General features: G+C 41.9%; 4 protein-coding genes across 4 annotated transcripts in view; 2 read left to right on the top strand and 2 right to left on the bottom strand.

Moving 5' to 3' along the window:
• The window catches only part of LOC131265330 (nephrin-like), a 37,346-nt gene extending 31,451 nt beyond the window's left edge, over positions 1 to 5,895 (top strand). Inside the window, exons 12-19 of the mRNA XM_058267588.1 lie at positions 1,253 to 1,334; positions 2,836 to 2,977; positions 3,412 to 3,596; positions 3,764 to 4,011; positions 4,283 to 4,394; positions 5,472 to 5,524; positions 5,596 to 5,647; positions 5,714 to 5,895. Of these exons, the coding sequence (XP_058123571.1) occupies positions 1,253 to 1,334; positions 2,836 to 2,977; positions 3,412 to 3,596; positions 3,764 to 4,011; positions 4,283 to 4,394; positions 5,472 to 5,524; positions 5,596 to 5,647; positions 5,714 to 5,895 (1,056 nt within the window). The remainder of the gene's footprint in view (positions 1 to 1,252; positions 1,335 to 2,835; positions 2,978 to 3,411; positions 3,597 to 3,763; positions 4,012 to 4,282; positions 4,395 to 5,471; positions 5,525 to 5,595; positions 5,648 to 5,713) is intronic.
• LOC131265333 (uncharacterized) lies at positions 5,394 to 7,117 on the bottom strand. Its single transcript, XM_058267592.1, has 2 exons — positions 5,976 to 7,117; positions 5,394 to 5,930 (listed from the first exon to the last, which is right to left on the bottom strand). Exon 1 carries the CDS (start codon positions 7,095 to 7,097, stop codon positions 6,459 to 6,461), a length of 639 nt encoding a protein of 212 aa, XP_058123575.1. The 5' UTR covers positions 7,098 to 7,117; the 3' UTR covers positions 5,394 to 5,930; positions 5,976 to 6,458.
• A 213-nt stretch (positions 7,118 to 7,330) lies between these two features.
• Positions 7,331 to 9,092, bottom strand: LOC131265332 (protein maelstrom homolog). The gene is made up of 3 exons (XM_058267591.1): positions 8,903 to 9,092; positions 8,534 to 8,726; positions 7,331 to 8,459 (listed from the first exon to the last, which is right to left on the bottom strand). The coding sequence occupies exons 1-3, from the start codon at positions 9,026 to 9,028 to the stop codon at positions 7,441 to 7,443; spliced, it is 1,338 nt and encodes a 445-aa protein (XP_058123574.1). The 5' UTR covers positions 9,029 to 9,092; the 3' UTR covers positions 7,331 to 7,440.
• Positions 9,093 to 9,791: 699 nt separating this feature from the next.
• Positions 9,792 to 10,448, top strand: LOC131265335 (gametocyte-specific factor 1 homolog). Its single transcript, XM_058267593.1, has one exon. It carries the CDS (start codon positions 9,880 to 9,882, stop codon positions 10,375 to 10,377), a length of 498 nt encoding a protein of 165 aa, XP_058123576.1. The 5' UTR covers positions 9,792 to 9,879; the 3' UTR covers positions 10,378 to 10,448.
• Positions 10,449 to 16,536: the final 6,088 nt, after the last annotated feature.

Raw genomic sequence — 16,536 nt, 5'->3', positions numbered from 1 at the left:
TGTGTATTTTTGTGTGGCTTCGTTTCCATCATCTCCGGAGCTGTTATTGTCAGGCTGTACAAGAACTGTCACTTAGTTCACTCTCACCATGCTGCAGCCGGGCGCTTACCCACTCTACAACCGCTCCACCGGTTGTATGAGGAAGGAAAGAGTAATTTCGACATCGAACATAAAAACTTCCTGCCCGCAAATCCAACATGATGTATAATGGTGTTGTTGGTTTTCTTTTCCACCTTTTCCATGCACTGGAAATTTTTGCCGGTGTTTTTCGCACCGGAAAAAGGACCAATTTATTGACCTTCTGTCTGCCGGTAACAAGGGGCATTTATTGGCGTACCGGTTGTGGCCGTAAAAACTGCCGCGTAAGCCCTGTAAAGCAGAGAAAACTCTTCCTTATTCGGTTTCATCGTAGTCAGGTGGACACATGGACTTGGCTGAATGGAGCAGTTACTGATGATAATGGAAAAGACGTTTGTGGAAAAGTGAAAATGAATGTACTTTGTGGTGTTACAGTTTTTTAATTCAATATGTTTATTGCTTACCTCACCTTACTCGAAAGTTATGTTCATTGCAAAGCACCGGGCGCCTCCATCCAATTTCTATGGCATTATTCCATTTCACTTCCCTTTGACAGCTATCCCAATTTGAGTTTTGTGATCTTTAATTTAGTTTTGCTTGAGGCTGAAATGAGCTATAGTCTTTTTCCGTTTTATAAGTTTTGAATAAACGTTACTAAAACAAACATACATATTTGTTTCGGGGTGTAAGCCCCAGTTGTGTATCACAAAACGGAAGGTACAAAAACTTCACAGAGAACAACCATCTAATAAGATATGTACCTTATGTACCTTACCATACTTTGTACCTTTGAAAGTTGAGAAAATTTACCATTCGGAAGGTTAAAAATATGCAACAATTATTCAAGTTTTTTTAAAGGTATTTAAGGTGGAAGTTTTCAAGCCAGGTTTTATTATTAAGATGGTTATACAGTACGGAACGGTAGAGACCTAAGCTTCAAAATATCCTTAAAGCTAATATGCTTGGCTAATCAATCAACGAATTTAAAAATTTAGTGGTCCACCAGGCGCCTCCATTAAACGACAAAATATCTGCTATACGAAGTAGAGTGCGTAAAAGCATGGTTGTATGTTCTGTTCAAAACCAAACTTTCGATGCCATCACTAACAAACCTGCGTGTCTACGTTTCTTCTAACGATCCGGCATTTTCTCTTTCTCTCCCTCTCTCCGACAGGACTTTGGCACGCTAACGTGTTGGGCCGTTAACGAAGTCGGCCCGCAAAGTCAACCGTGCACCTTTCAGCTCGTTCTGGCAGGTAATGATTTTTTTTTTCGGCGAGGGCTGGGTGGCTTCCGCAAAATCAATATCATCCCGGAGTGGAGCTAACCTAGATTTTGACGCCATCCACGTCATGACCGTCTCTCTTTGCTGCACACACATACATACACACACAAACATATGCATGCAGACACAAGCCATCACGGTATCGCAGCACGGTCTTTCGTTTTGGCAAGCCTCATCAAATTCCGACCGATCGACCGTCCGACCGACTGGCAGACTGACCCGCCAATATGGCCTTTCACACACTCACACACACACACAGACACATATGCACTCATGATAGGCCATGGCACGGGGTACCGCAAGGCTTGCATCACTGTCAAATACATACCATACGCACGGGGCATTCCCGTTAGCATGGAACTCGTTCGGGAAATCGGGAACGGATTAAATGGAAAACAAAAACATTCGCCATGGTCCGCCTTCTTTCACCCGTCACACGACCCTTCGCCGAATCGACCCAATTTTGGGGAGAAAGAACTGGCCCAACGTATCGAAACTGACGTGCACATGTCGTTTGCCGGGTTTTTCCCGAACCGGAAACCGCAATAACAAATCATCCCTCGAATCTAGTAGCTAGTGGCAGTGACGTCACGGTATGCGTCCGTATCGGTGAGAGTCTCCCAAAATGAAAATGTGTGTATATATATAATGCATGGTACCGGCACGTACTCCATCCCGAACTCCGTACCTAAAATTTCGATACTCGATGGCCCGTCTGTGGGCATCAATCATTTTGTGCACTAGCTTTCTTTCTGCCCTCTTCTACTTTCCAGTCCTTCCAAATTGACGACGCAGTCCACTCGAACGGTTTTCCTCGGGCTTTTTGCACTTCTCTTTCTCTTCGCCCACATCGTGGCAATTTTATCCACTTCGTTTCGGTCATTATCCTTTCTCGCTGTTGGCGTTGTTTTGAGAGCCACTGGGAACATGGTCACGACTCTTTTTTTTTTTGTTCGCGACTAGATAGCACAAAACCGCAAGGTTTGTTTGGCAAAAAAAGGTGAAATTCAACGTGTCAATCTGCCCAGCATTTGCCGACCGGTGATGACACCACCGTTGGAACGTTCCGTCCGGGAGATGGTGGATCGGTTCGCGATCTGTTTCCCCTCTGGCCATTTCATGCTTCCAAAAAACACAAACACACACTCTCGCATTCGCACGCACATCACCATACCGACGCAAATCCAAAACAAAGCTGCGAAACCGTTCCCGTTTGTTGATGAAGAGAAGCGCAAGCAAATAAAAGCACCAGCCTGTTTCCATTTTCAATCATCGCATTTAATCCGGAAGCGTATTTCCATCGCATTCCAACTGTCCGTGCCTGGACGGGTTGCGTTTGCCTTGGACGGACGAACTTGGTATGGGTTGGCAAACAAAATGGTTGGCCCACATCCTCGCCAACTCGTGGGGTGGCCGCTAAGCAACCGTGGCTAACAGGAGCGCGTGTGTCAATCTTTTTCCGTTCCGAACAGATCTGCCGGCGCCGGTCAGCAACTGCAGCCTGCCGAACCGGACGCAACAGCTAGCGGAGATCCAGTGTACGGCCGGCTACGACGGAGGTCTGCCGCAGATGTTTGTGCTGGAGCTGATCTCGAAGCGGACCGGCACGCGAAGGTAAGCAACATCGTGTACGTCTGTGCTTAGCAGTCGAACATTCGGGATACCTTGTATTTTGAAGCGCACAATCCAAGCATGCTTTGCTTGCCACGTATTTCAATCATTTTTGCATTATTGGTTGCAGCAAGCTAGTTACTACATTTGGTTCTTCCAGATAAAAAGACATTTAAATATTATTGCTTCGGCTGTGGGTAAACAACTGGTATTTTAGAACCAATAATATAAAATGCATATGTTTTTTCAAAGGGTTTCATAACGCAACGTTCGATAAAGAAAGCCCGTTTTTCAAAGGCATGGCATATTATGCTACTTCAATTTCATATAAACCAAACCTAAATAGTCCAAATTACTCGTCTGTAAGACTTACTTTAAGCCATCCTTAGAAATATCACTGACATTAAATTTTCTTTCATTTGTTCTTTTCTCGGCAGGTTTAATTTTTCAAACAAAAACGAACCATTCTTCGTGCTCGATCGATTGGAAAAACTCAGCGCCCTCATGACGCTCGAGAACAACTCGCTGTCCTGCGTGGTCTATGCACTCAATCAAAAGGGCCGCAGCACACCTGTGCTAATACAGGACTTTGAGATTGGTCGCATCCAGCCATATCGAGCCGGTAGGTACGCCGGGCTGCACCCTCCCCATCGCACGCGCCTGGCCTGGCGCAATGTGGATTTTGTTTTTCCACCCAACCCCCCGATACAGGAGAACCCTGTCTGGCCAATCGACCAAACGCGCCTTCAATAAATGCCACTTTCTCACTCTCTTTCTTTTCCGTCCCAGCAGAGGCGAAACGAGTGGACGCGCTCGAGTGGCTTCCGATTGCCGGTGGCATTCTGCTTACCGTCATAATATTGGCTCTATCGATTTCAACCAAAACATACCTCACCCGGTGGTGCTGGCGGTACGGCCGATGGCCGCGACCGACCGGCAGCGAGACGAAACGGGGCGACCCGAACGGCAAAAGTGAGCATCAGACGCACAACATACTCCGGGCGGACGAGTTCGAATGTGGAACGCACTGCTTGAAGGTAAGCTCCGGCTACACCCACCACCCCAATGGGGCGGCTTTCCGATTTTTATTTATTCACCTTTCCAATCAAATATACACTCATGTGTGGGCGGGGAGCTTGATGTTTAATTTTCCCGGCAAAGATTCAATTCGCTTCAGCATAGTGGTATGGCTCACGACCACCAATCATGAACCATGGGGAACTGCCGACGCATGCCTCCCAGAATGGGCTTAGTTCACCAGTACTGGTGCCATAGTAATTAGCTATCAATTACTTTCCTCCCTGGCAGCTGAAAAACGTGCAAATGCTTCGGCGTCACAGTTCCCGCAAGAAAAACACTTCGAAGGATTCCAACGATGATGAACCGGAACCGGACGTCATACCGGCGCAGTTTAACATAGGTAAGTCCGGGTGGGCATCGGTAGGCAGGAAAAGCCTCTACCCGAACCGTGGTTGCGAAGACTGTAAAATTGACCGACTGCGTCCTGATAAACGAAGCCGCTGCAACTCCATGCTCCTGGGTTGTAATTTATAATTTACTTAAATGGTGTACGTCCACTTACAATTGTCCCAAACTATATTTTTTCGTGAGATTTACTTGAAGTTCTGTTACTCCTTGCACGCCAAGTATTGGTTAAAAATTATGCGTAGTTGAGACACTTCTTATTAAAAAAAAAACATGCAAATTAATCATTTACTTAAACATTCTTTTCTGTTTTTGAACATTTGAAGTTAATTCAAAGAACAATGCTCAATGGATTAGGTTTAAATACAATAACAAAATTACAATAATTTGGAAATTGTTAAACAAAGTACGTTTTATGATATTCCTGTAATTTGCAATAGATAAATTTGCAATTTTTTAAAACCTACAGCTCATCAAACAAGTTCCTTTTGTTTTCTCGAATTGTGCTTACCAACTCATCGGCATGCTTATTACCAAACTGAAAAATATTAGTTTTTTACGTACAAAAACTTTTGTATGTTCATCGAAGAGCAGCGAATGAAAAATTATTGACAACCAAAATGTGATTAAATACGTTCGTTCCGTTCCTTGACGACCGTAACTTCCTTAGATTTTTCTTTAATTTACCGATCGTTTGTAACAACGCTCACTTTGTGCGTAGTTCTTATACAATAAGAGTTATGAAGAAAATTTGCTGAAAGCGGTGAACATATTACACTGTTTTATTTTTAAAAGTTCATAATGTAACAGTGTTGTTTAAAACAATTCACGTTGTTATGTGAAAAATCATAGAATTATGATTACCTAGTGTTCTACTATAGCTCGGAAAATGTTTTCACTTCGTAATTATTATTTTTCTCTTCAAACTTAGTAAATGAAATATGCAAGCGTTAGAAGTTACAATGTTTTTTTTTGTTTTATTACTACCATTATGTACGCAATGAACTTTTAATTTAGATGTCTTTAATTACATTAACGTTATTTGTTTTCATTTTTATATTATACATTACAGTCTCTGCTTCCCCGCTGCTTCCAACGCCTCAGCACAACGAAACTACAACAAAGGTATATCGAGCGTGTATCGATCCAAGCGATTGCCAGTCTTACGCTTTCCTATATTCGCCTTTTTCTTTAAGGATTCCCCGCGGTACGGAGCCTTTTCACCCACCCCCATATCATATCAGGCGAGTACGGTCGTGTTGGCGAATCACGACGCGAACTATCACACATCGATAACGGCCGACCTGCAGCAAGGAGCGGTCGCTTCCATACCTCCCGCACCATCCCTGGAGGCGCTCGAGTACCTGGCGCAAGGTAGCATCGTGGGAATTCTGCCCTCGACGAGATCCGGTCCCGGTCCGGGTAGCTCCGAGCTCGATATCAACGTGATCAAGGACCGGTTGCTGACGACACGCGTGCCCGAAAGCTGCGTTTGACGTGCTGCTGCACATCGCTGAAGTGGACCCGAATGCTGCGTTTGACGTGCTGCTGCACATCGCTGAAGTGGACGTACCACTTGCCGTTAGACCGGTCGAAGGTCGCACGGAGCGCAAGGGACTACGGTGCAAGTGGTCAATTTTCGCCAAGCGTGCATCGTTGAATTCACGGAGCGTTTATCAAAGTACCCGTGCACCGTGGGATGCTCAAGGAACAGAAGCTATCGCTGTTTTCTATTGTCAAGCGGAACGGAGAAGAGTGATCATTCGAAAGCGTTGTAGCCGCGAAAACTATTGTGCATATCTTTGAATTATCCTCGATAGAAGAACGCGAAGAGTATTATTAAATAAAAAGATCGTTATTATGTGATTGCTCTATCGAGTTTATGTAACCTTCTAGAATCGCCTTTTTACTACCGCAATCGAGTTGATCCTCCCTGAGACAGTAAGTATGTTTTTTTCCTAGCTGCTGTTGTGACCACATCGGTCCTATCATTCCGATTAAATGCCTCTTCGGCAGAATACTGGATCCAGCGTTTAAAACTAAATGTCCTTATTTTTCTTCACTCAACTTGTGGATCTTCCTGTTGGGCTTTTTCGGCAGCAGATTCCTTCTTGATTTTCTCATAGCAGTTTACCCAACTTCGCAACTGATCGAAGCTACTCCGATCGGTCCGCGCGGCGTTGAAATTGAAATTTCGATCGTAGCGTTGTTCCAGCACGTGGTTAATGGTGCTTCGCAGCAACACATTTAGCTTCACGAGATTCTTGCACGTTTTGAGCTCCATCTCATCCTCCGCCGAAACCACCGGTCCCGCACCGATCGGTACACCGAACACCACATCGTCAGTTGTGATAGGGACGTGTTGGCTTTTCCTTCTGCTGATTCGATTCGGCTGTACAGTCACGTTCGGTGGCAGCTTTCTCTTGTCGTTACGTTCACCCATGCTCAATTTTGTGGTATTTGGTTTGTCCGTTTCCATCATATCTGCAGCGTCCTCGTCAGCCATATCGATGACCAGCCCACGCTCGCTGATCGATGAATCGTCAGACAGCGCTCCGGTATCGTCAAACGTCGGTGGATAGTGAAACGATGTGGGCACTTCACTGATGGACCGAACGTCCAATATCTGGAACGGGGAGTCCTTGTTGTGCTCTATGATTACACCTTTCGAGGAATTTTCACTTCTTTCCGAATCCATTTTGTTGACCAATGAGCGGTTTGTTTACTTGTATCATTACATTTCTAAACAACTCGACAACTGTCAGATGCCGATTGATAAGTAGGTTCGTTCCTCTTAAAGGAATGATGCAATCAGCCCTGAAATGTCGATGTTCAAAATTTGAATTCATTTAGGCCCGTTTTTCCGCGTCAGTTGTAGAATGCTTTTCAAATAATTTGTTTCAATGAAAATATCACCTAGTTTGTTGCAGTAATCCTTGTTTATTTGCGTCAAATTGTACGTGTTATTTTTGCGTAACATCTTTAACACATGTAAAGTTCAGAAAAAAGATAAATTTAACGTAACAAAGCTCTAGTTGGAATTATCTTCGGCTCGAAGTCAATGGAGGGGTATTGTCATATTGTTGTATCCTACGACCACGACCAATTCCCCGTACTTGAGCTATCATCCCTGTTGGATGCAAATAACCCCGTCCGGCCGTTAGCATTTGATGCGTTTCAGAACTCTCGTCCGTGATTGTATCTTCCGTAGACTCCCGATCAGCTCGCTGACCAGAAGGAACGCCGGCATAGCTACTGTCGTAGTTGCGAATAGCACTAGAGTTCACCTCACTGGCAGCGCTAACAAACCGGAAGTTACCATTGTTGGTAGTTGACACCGATGTTGTATTGTTCTGCTTCGAGAAAACGTCAGCCATGGAGACACAGTTTAGTGGCATGTGATTTCCTGGCTGCAGATCGATGTGTAGATCAAGGCAGCAGCTATCTGAGATAACGTATGCCCAACGGATGCAGCGTGACAGGGCACAGTGCGTCCCATCCCCTTTCTGTTCGTGAAATTCACAGCTGATGTTCTCAGTGTAGGCATACAAGTCCCTATCGATCAGCGTCTGAGGAATGCTTTCCGTCGCGAAGCCCTCTGGCAGACTGAGACTGTAGTACAAAACACACTTTTTCAAAAGGAAAAACATTTGAGCTAGCGGACACACAACTATCTCCATGCCGGTCTTGTTCGAATTGAGAATTTCCTCTAAAATGCTCTCCACCTGCGGAATGTCACTATGGTCTGTGAACAGCAAAGGCAGCTTCTTTCCGGACAACTTGAGGAACATGGCAAGTTTGTTTGCTATCTCCTCAAAGTTAGCTTCACCGAGAGCATTGGGTGGTATTGGCAGTTGATGAAAGTTATTCGAGTGCTCCTGCGCTTCGAGGGATTTTCCCAGTGGGAGCGGGCCGGGATTGATAAGCATGTGAAACTTCTCCATGACGCCTTCTTCCATACAGTAGCGGATGGCGCCAACCTCGGCCGGAACATATCTTCCATCGGATAAGGCACAGAAGTAGCTAAACGAAATGAAATAAAATTCAAGCCGCTCCAGCACTGTAAGAGAAAACTCGTTATTTCAGAACGATAAACTATTTCGATATGTCCCATGCGTAACGGTCGTTACTTACTGTTGTTTTCGGCTGCATTGCTTATCATCTTTTCTACGCGGTTCCGGATAAGTGCTGTTTTCGACCGTGCAGCGCGCTCTTCAGCAAGTAGTACTGATTGCGGTATCCCCCGACAGTTTAGCCTTTCTTCGTTTTTTTGAATACTCTGCTTTCCCTTTGCTACGTACGGTGCACGTTCGCTTTCGTTCATGTTCTAGAAAATAAACGTATTAGTTGCAAATAACATGTATTTTCTTAATTAAAAACCATATAGCCAGTTGTAGACAACTGCACTATAGTGCTCAAACATGCCGTATGTGAACAAAAGGACGGACTACTCCGATTACACAAAATATGCTTTGTCAGATTTTAGTCGAGCAATGAACTTACCTTCCATATCGGTCCAGCAACCCGCGACACATCTTCGAAACCGCGAAATCTACGGCCTTTAGCTTCTTCACGACGTTTGTATTCGATCATGAAATGGAAAAAACCGTTGTGCTTTTTCTTTGGCATTTAGGAAGCTACTCGTTAATGACCAAAATGTTAACTTATCGCTACGAAACACCGAAAAATACTAACTGAATACAAAAATGAGGTGGTTTCTGTAATGCAACGGATCTGTCAAAAATGGTTTGTGCCAAGATGAATACAATATGCAAGGTAAGTTCATAATTTCGTAGTTACAGCCATATTGAATCGGATTTTTGACAATCGCAAATGTGGTTTACATACTAAAATAAGCTAATACAAGAATTAAAACATCAAAGATGACGCAACTCGTTTGTCACTAGCTGCTTGAGTCACCCAAGAAGACTTGGTGACTATCATAGAGTTAGTTAGTGCTGATGCTAGTTTGTTCTCAGAAGGTGATTGTTGCGTGTGATCGGCTAAGCCTCTGCGGTGTCCAACGATACATGTGTTAACCACCTGTTCTCGAACTCTAGAATTGGTAGCGACAGTTCTTCCATCGGTGTACCCATTGATGTAACTTTTGCAGAACACAGTACACTCATTTACAGCGCACTGGCAGCTTCCTTCGAAGAACGATGTTTCAGGCATATTCAATGTCCACTTCATCTATGATGAGCATACACGTTTTTCTATACTATAGAGCAATTGTCCGGAAAATTTGGTACACCCAGATACTAAACGGTCATGTTAAAATTTTCGTAACTTTGTGTCAAATTGATGTGTTCACTTCGACATTTACCTTCTCCTAACTATATACCTTGAACGGGTGCTGTCATAGATCCCGCTTATAGCATTTCGTTTCAGAAAACTGTTGACGCACGTTGTTTTAAGTAGACCGCTCAACAAAGTACAGACAATAATTTCTACTTGTGCTAGCTTCTTGCGTTTACGATATGGCGAAAAACGTGCCTCTTTATGGAGAAATGCTCCAGTGTCCCTACGAACTATCCCATTTAATACGCCCAGAGCGTATGCAGCTACACTTGATCAAGTGCGAAAAGCAGCACAAGAATATAAAACTGCTCAAGTGTATGTTTAACTTCTCGCACCACATTAAACCGGAAGATTATGCGGAACACTTGCGGATTTGCGACGATCGTCGGCTGGTCGAAACCACCCGGTATGTTCAGGAGGGAGAGGTTGCCCGCGGTATCGGAAAGACGTCGTCAACCATCGGAGCTGCGACGAACGAGATGGATCCACAAACAAAGCAGGCGTTCTGGGGTGAAGAAAATTGGGACGACATGAACGAAGCACCATATAATCCAGAGAAACACTGCCTAGAGAACAAGATCATCCGGAAGGCCAGACTGTTGACAAAGGCTGAGAAACGAGAATTTTACAAAACGGAGGCACTGCGCCACGATGAGCTAGCTAAGCGCACTGCATGATAAAGCTGCATTCTTATCCAAACTGATAAAATATATTAGAAAAACGTTCTTAGTAAACGGTAATATAAGCAATTCTACTTGATGAGATTTTTTTTCTTTTTCGTCAGAGTAAGAAAGAAAACGCAATCCATTCTCGTTATTTAATTTATTTGTCACTTATTCACTTTACGACTTTATCAATAATAGTTAGTGTTTTTTTCATTTCTCGATCGCTAGTAAGGTTTACTGTCACATTATGCTTGTTCGTTTTTCGGAATGCTCTCAGCTCTACAGTGTCTTCTTCGGGCTTAAAATTCTCATCCACGTATCAGGTGCTCGCGCACGTTCACGTTTATATCGAGTGTATAAACCTTCATTCTTATTTTACACGCAAAACATCGTTTCCCGCGGCATCGCAGACACCCGTGCAATTGGTGAACTACGCGGTGTCCAATTCGGTGCATGTTTTCAGTAGTTACACCAAAGTTATAACGTTATTGTTCCGGTAGTTCCATGCAGCTCAAGCCATGCACAAGAGTGTCGTGTTTCAGTTGAAGTGGAGGTACCACCGGTACCAAAACTAGAACATTGGTTCATCTTTCGTACACAGATAGATCATAATTGTTTCTAACGGGCAACTTCTTCTTCTTCGGATTCCTTTGTTCAATTGTGTAAGTATAGCGGAGTGTCTGCCTTGTGTTGATCAAGTGTCTATTGTTTTCATTTTTCAGATGGTTTACCTATTTTCTTTGCTAGTTTAGCTGGTTCTTACTAAAAGGTAAAAGAGAAAACACATTCATGTTCTGTGCATCTGGTTTTGGACATTATCCACATATCTCATGTGCCAGATCTTTGCTACCAGATTCCAGCGTTAGTGCATTCTAAATTCACCATGAATGCCAACATATGATTGCTCTTCTAATTGTCGACAAAGAAATTGAGGTCCCAGGTAAACCTAAAATGTATGATTATGTATAGAGGATATGTAAACTGAATCACATCAAATATGTTTTTGGTTTATTCTTTTCTTTAGGTTGATAAAGTTCAGCTTCGAAGCATCGTTTCTTCGCGAGACACTCGATGCAAACGTGCTCAAGTGCACCAAAGACGATACACTTTCGATAAGTTTGCAAAATTAGTACCGGTTGTTCCATTGCATTCCCTGATGACCAATCCCTGACGCCATCTTCGATGCTTCGATGCGATCATATTGTTTCGATTCGATAAAGAATGCAGACAACGGAGAGTTTTGAAATATGTTGTTTCCTGATATGGTTTGTAAGCCCATGTGATTGAATTAACTCTACCGAGGTCCAGAACTATGTCTTTTCCTTTTCCATCTTTTGCAGGTGGAAACCAAAAAACAAACACAGATCAATCTGGCCACCTGATATGCGTTTCTAGTACGTTGCTGTCATGATGTACAATTGCTGTTTTGTGCGCTTTCTCCTAGAAACTCTTCAGTAGTGTAGCACAACCTCAGTAAGGTAAGTTTTAAGAAATTTAAACCCAAAAGTCTCCTGAACCAAATACGCTGATTTTGTTTTTTGTATTTCCATTCGCATGGTCCTCTGCCCTGGGGAGTTTTTATATTTTGCAATTAGCAAATCGGTAATAATTTAAAAAACATTATCATCTCTTCCCCTTGTGTGTTGTGTTATTACTTTCAGTCGTATAACTGAAAATCATTCCGTTTTGCATTTCAAATTTTGCATTTCATCCATCGGTTTGCTATTGCTATGGTGATGCTGGTTGCTGGGTCCTGTTGAATTTCGAAGTTCATCTTTCAAGTCACATCAACCTCCTTCGACCCGTCAGCGCCTGCTAGAAGTTTTGTATTCTATATTTTCTCTATCCTTTGACGTTATTTACACATGTGTACTGCTGCTGCCAATTTTGGGAAATGCTTATTTGAAACAATTGTATGAATGAACGGTTGCTTGATGAGGGAATGGCCATGTGTTTTCCCAATGTTTGTGAATAGTGTCTTTACTACTGTGAGAGTTGTATATTTCTGTTTGCATCCGTTAGTTTCTCTTGTTGTTTCTTCTTGTAGCTGCTATATGCATGGATTTTCGTATATTTATGTTTTGTCTTTTTTTTTTCTTCTTGAAGTGCAATTACAATATCGAACTATCTAATTATTTTCACTTAGTTGCGCCATCCCCCTACTTTTTTCTGTCACAGTGTGAAAAAGATCTCAGACTGGTACTGCTAGAGTCGGAGTGACTGGTTTAATTCCCCCATTTTCCTGCACACCATCAAGCGACTTACTCCACGCCACGCGTACACCATTGGCCACCATGTCATGCACTTTGCTAGCCTTAGATGAACATAAACTGAGAAACCGAAAAGGTCAAGCTACCTGTTGACGAACAAACTTTGCATGGAACCCATGCATAAGATGTGAAATTAGTTTGTTTTGCCAATTTACTGTTGTTGTTTTTTAAATTCACCATCCAAAGCATAATCTACTTGTAGTTGCTTAACATTTAACCACGACGCATCTAGGGAAGATTATGCGCTGCGTGTACCACGTAAACTTTTCAATTTAAACACATTTACACAGAAATTATTTTGCAAAACAGAAAAAAAATAGTTGGACGAAAACTTAAACAAGTTGCCACCATAGATGGGTTTTTGATTTTTTTTCTCACTGCCTTCCTACAGTGTGCAATCATTTCACAGTTCCGTGCGTGAACTGCGTTTCGTTTAAAATATTTCAGATACCTTAATAGCTAGCTAGAGTTTTCTTTAGTAGACTTCTATACTTTTTATGTATATATATATATACTTTCCTCAAATAAACAAACATCGTTTCTGTTGTTTTGTCATTGTTGGAGTTTTAATAGCAATTATTCTACTCCAGTACCGTACGGTTGATCCGATGTTTGCAGTGTATGCCAACATCCTTCCCTCGCAGTTGAAGAGATATACACTTCCTGCCACACCGTGTAGGGCCGTGTGCTTATAGTTTATAACCATTTGCGTAGTTCGCCCTCTGCTTTTTCCCTCTGCACATTACAATACTATATGGAAGACATTATATAAAATTATTTCACCCTTGTCACCTGCCTATTGCCGCTTCACGTCTCATCTAGATCTAGGGATTTGATTGCCAGCCGACAAAGACATTCCCTTGTTCGATTGTGTAAATTGCCGCCCGTTCGTCCGTTGCTATTTGACATCCCTCTGCTGGTCACATCTTTTGCCTTTTCTGCTACCCACCCCGTGTTGTGTGACCCGATCGATAACGCTAAACACTACGGCTAGATGAAATTCCATTGGAATATTAATTTAAACAGTTTATGATATAGCGTGAGCATGAACCTGACTTTGGAGAAAATGTACGCATATGTATGTCATTGTGAGTGGAGTTTTTATCCGTTTGTTTTTTTTTTCTCTCGTCTCTCCCTCTTGGAATGAATACACACATCCGGTGCTGTCCTTAACTTTGAAATAGATGTTTAAATGTACAAGCTTTCGTACGGGAAACGACAATGTATGGGAAGAGACAAAACTGTGTTATAAGTAGTTCAATGTGTTCAGTGTGTGTGAGATTATAGTATGAAACTTTCTTCCGTTGGGGTATCCTTTGGAGCACATCCTGAACTAAACCGATTCGTGTATACTAATCGTAAAATTTTTGGTATCTTTTCTCTCCACCCAAAACAAATCATCTTTTTTTTTGTTCATTTGCACCGTTTCCTCCACATGTGGTTTCAATTATTGCTGCTCGTTCATTTGTATCGTCCAGTTGCTTTGAAAGTCTTCTTCATAAATTCATGATAACAATTTTATAATCTATTCAAGATGAAGATTTTTCATAGCCATGCGGTGTGCTATTAAAATATTAATTTTGATGTTTTCAGGTTGTATTGTTTTCGTTATATTTTTAAACAATAGATAAAGGTAAAAAATGCTTCGAGCAACAAACAAAGTTCGTTATTTCAAGCAAAATTTAAATTTCATCAATTAATATTCGGCGTTTCTTCTTAACTTTGTTTTTCTTTAACTTTTAACCAATGATGATGTTTTGTATTGTGTTACCTATTAATATACTCAAATGGTAGAAGAGGTTTCCTTCAGATGTGCGAAGATTTATAGGATTTTCATAGAACCGGTGGCAACCGTTAAAAAATTTGAGATTTTTTTTCTCGTTCAAACTCAACCACATTTCCACTTCTTAAACGACCGGTGCATGTGTTTGCTTCTAACGCCATACTGTCCAATCAACAAACTAAAAAAAACATACCCAAACTTAAGCTCGTTCATTTCACATCGTTCAGGTAATAGAATTATTCATCTAGTGCAAGCCAAGACACATTAAAAGTAATTCACTAACTCACTCCACCGGGGGAGGCGGGTGGAACGCCCTGCGGCTGTGGAACGGAATATTATGATGCAATATTAAAACTAGTAATTTTTATGCTGCTATTCATTAACAAGTTGAGGTGTAACGCATCACGACACCTGGCCAAAAGCATCGGTGTCAGTTTGCCGAGATGTCGCAATGGCAACCCCAAACTCAACGACAAGCCTTCTGCCACTAAACAGATACGAAACAGCATACGATTTCGCTAAGCCCTACCTTTCCGTCCTTTGTTTTATACACACTCGCAGTCGGTAAATCATGAATCTAATGCTAACCATACAATATGTGCTACTAATGAATGAATCTCTGCTCAACCTACCATCTCAACTGTGTAATTTACAATTGGCTACATTATCTACAACTCAGGAAACCCAGTAACACGGAGACGCAAATAAGGTACACTACTGCGTTTTGGTTTGGCAGCGAACCTGTACTCGTTTTGAGAATGGAATTAGATCCTCTTCCGATAGCTGTGAAGCTCCAAAGTTTTGCTGCTTTACTTGCCACAACTAGTTTTTTTAATTATTTGTTTCACTAATGGTTCTCTGGTTGTCACATCAAAGATTACCGTTTTTTGATAATCGAAACGAGCTAAACAAAACCAAAACAACGCCTTCTTTGTTCCTCCTAAATGCCTAAACAGTCCCAACAGATGTTTCCCCTTGGTGCTGGTTTTTCAAAGGGAGTTTTTACTAACAATTTACCTAAAGATGTAGTTAAGTTTGCAATTTGTTTTTAGTCGTCGGTCAGTTATCCCAACCACGCATGGCTTTTTTTTGTAACGCTTGTTTTTTTCCAAAGTTTGTTAATTTCCTCTGTATTGAGATTTGTATTGTCGACAATTTTGCTTCCAACGTGTGTATGTTTAAAGTGTGTGTGTGTGTGTGTGCATGTGTTTTAGCGTGTTACTCGTTGCGATTTGATGTTGCTTAATTTATTATAATTTACTCCACCCTGCTGCAGTTAGCGGAGTTGCGGAGCGGTTCGTATTTTGAATGTATGTACATGTACAGTTCGTAAATTATGTTACAGTTTTTGGCCGATTTTGATTTGTTTTTTTCTTTGTTGCAATTTTGGCCAAATCTCTACCAACCATCGACGTGGCAATAGAGGAAGCATTTTTTGAATCACCAGAATCTTTCATAATTTTCGAAAAGGTAACCGAATCTTTACAAAACTTTTTAAAAGCAAAAATAGAAGTTTGCCCACACGGTGATAAATGGTTTATTACGTGAAATTAAGGGAGATTAAATAAAGTATATATCAATACTATCGCCACACGAAGAAAAAAAAGTAAAACTATCCTAATAAAACTTTATGTGTTCGCTAATGTTATCGCTAAACAATACAATATGAACAAAACCCAAATGTTTGTGAAACCAAAGATCAATATTTAAACCTCTATCGTTCATCGCGCATTTCTTAGGCCTCTTCAAAAGATGATTTCCTCGCTGTTGGCCGTAGCAAAAACAAAATTAACCATAATCTTATCGATAGCATGTTGGGCGCTACTTGCTTCATTTTCATTTCGCCTCGGTTTGGTGCCAGAGGAAACCTGCTGGTTCAATCTTCGTCGTATTTTTATTTGGTAGGTTGTCATGAATATGTTGTTTACTTTTTTCTCTTCTTGAAACGCTTGACGGAGGTTTACCAGTAATCTAATGTACAAACTCGGTGTATTTTCTAACCGTTTCTTTATGGGTGTTGTCGGAAAACATTCACCGTAGGATTATGTTTTGCTTATAGAGTTCTTCATTTTTTCGCTTGCAGCGTTTCAGAGTGTTTTTGGTGGTTGGATTTTCTAT

Source organism: Anopheles coustani, chromosome 2 (genome assembly GCF_943734705.1).
Source record: "Anopheles coustani chromosome 2, idAnoCousDA_361_x.2, whole genome shotgun sequence".
NCBI classification, from domain to species: Eukaryota; Metazoa; Arthropoda; class Insecta; order Diptera; family Culicidae; genus Anopheles; species Anopheles coustani.
The sequence above is the reverse complement of the archived record's forward strand: the minus strand, read 5'-3'. Positions and strand labels throughout refer to the sequence as shown.

What these genes read in the sequence shown, in the direction of transcription:
- LOC131265333 (XM_058267592.1), bottom strand. Translation starts at nt 7,097, where the DNA reads ATGGATTCGGAAAGAAGTGAAAATTCCTCGAAAGGTGTAATCATAGAG.
- LOC131265332 (XM_058267591.1), bottom strand. Translation starts at nt 9,028, where the DNA reads ATGCCAAAGAAAAAGCACAACGGTTTTTTCCATTTCATGATCGAATAC. An exon ending in TTGCTGGACCGATATGGAAG is followed by an intron (nt 8,727 to 8,902) that starts GTAAGTTCATTG and finishes TTTATTTTCTAG; the next exon opens with AACATGAACGAAAGCGAACG. An exon ending in CAATGCAGCCGAAAACAACA is followed by an intron (nt 8,460 to 8,533) that starts GTAAGTAACGAC and finishes TTTCTCTTACAG; the next exon opens with TGCTGGAGCGGCTTGAATTT.
- LOC131265335 (XM_058267593.1), top strand. Translation starts at nt 9,880, where the DNA reads ATGGCGAAAAACGTGCCTCTTTATGGAGAAATGCTCCAGTGTCCCTAC.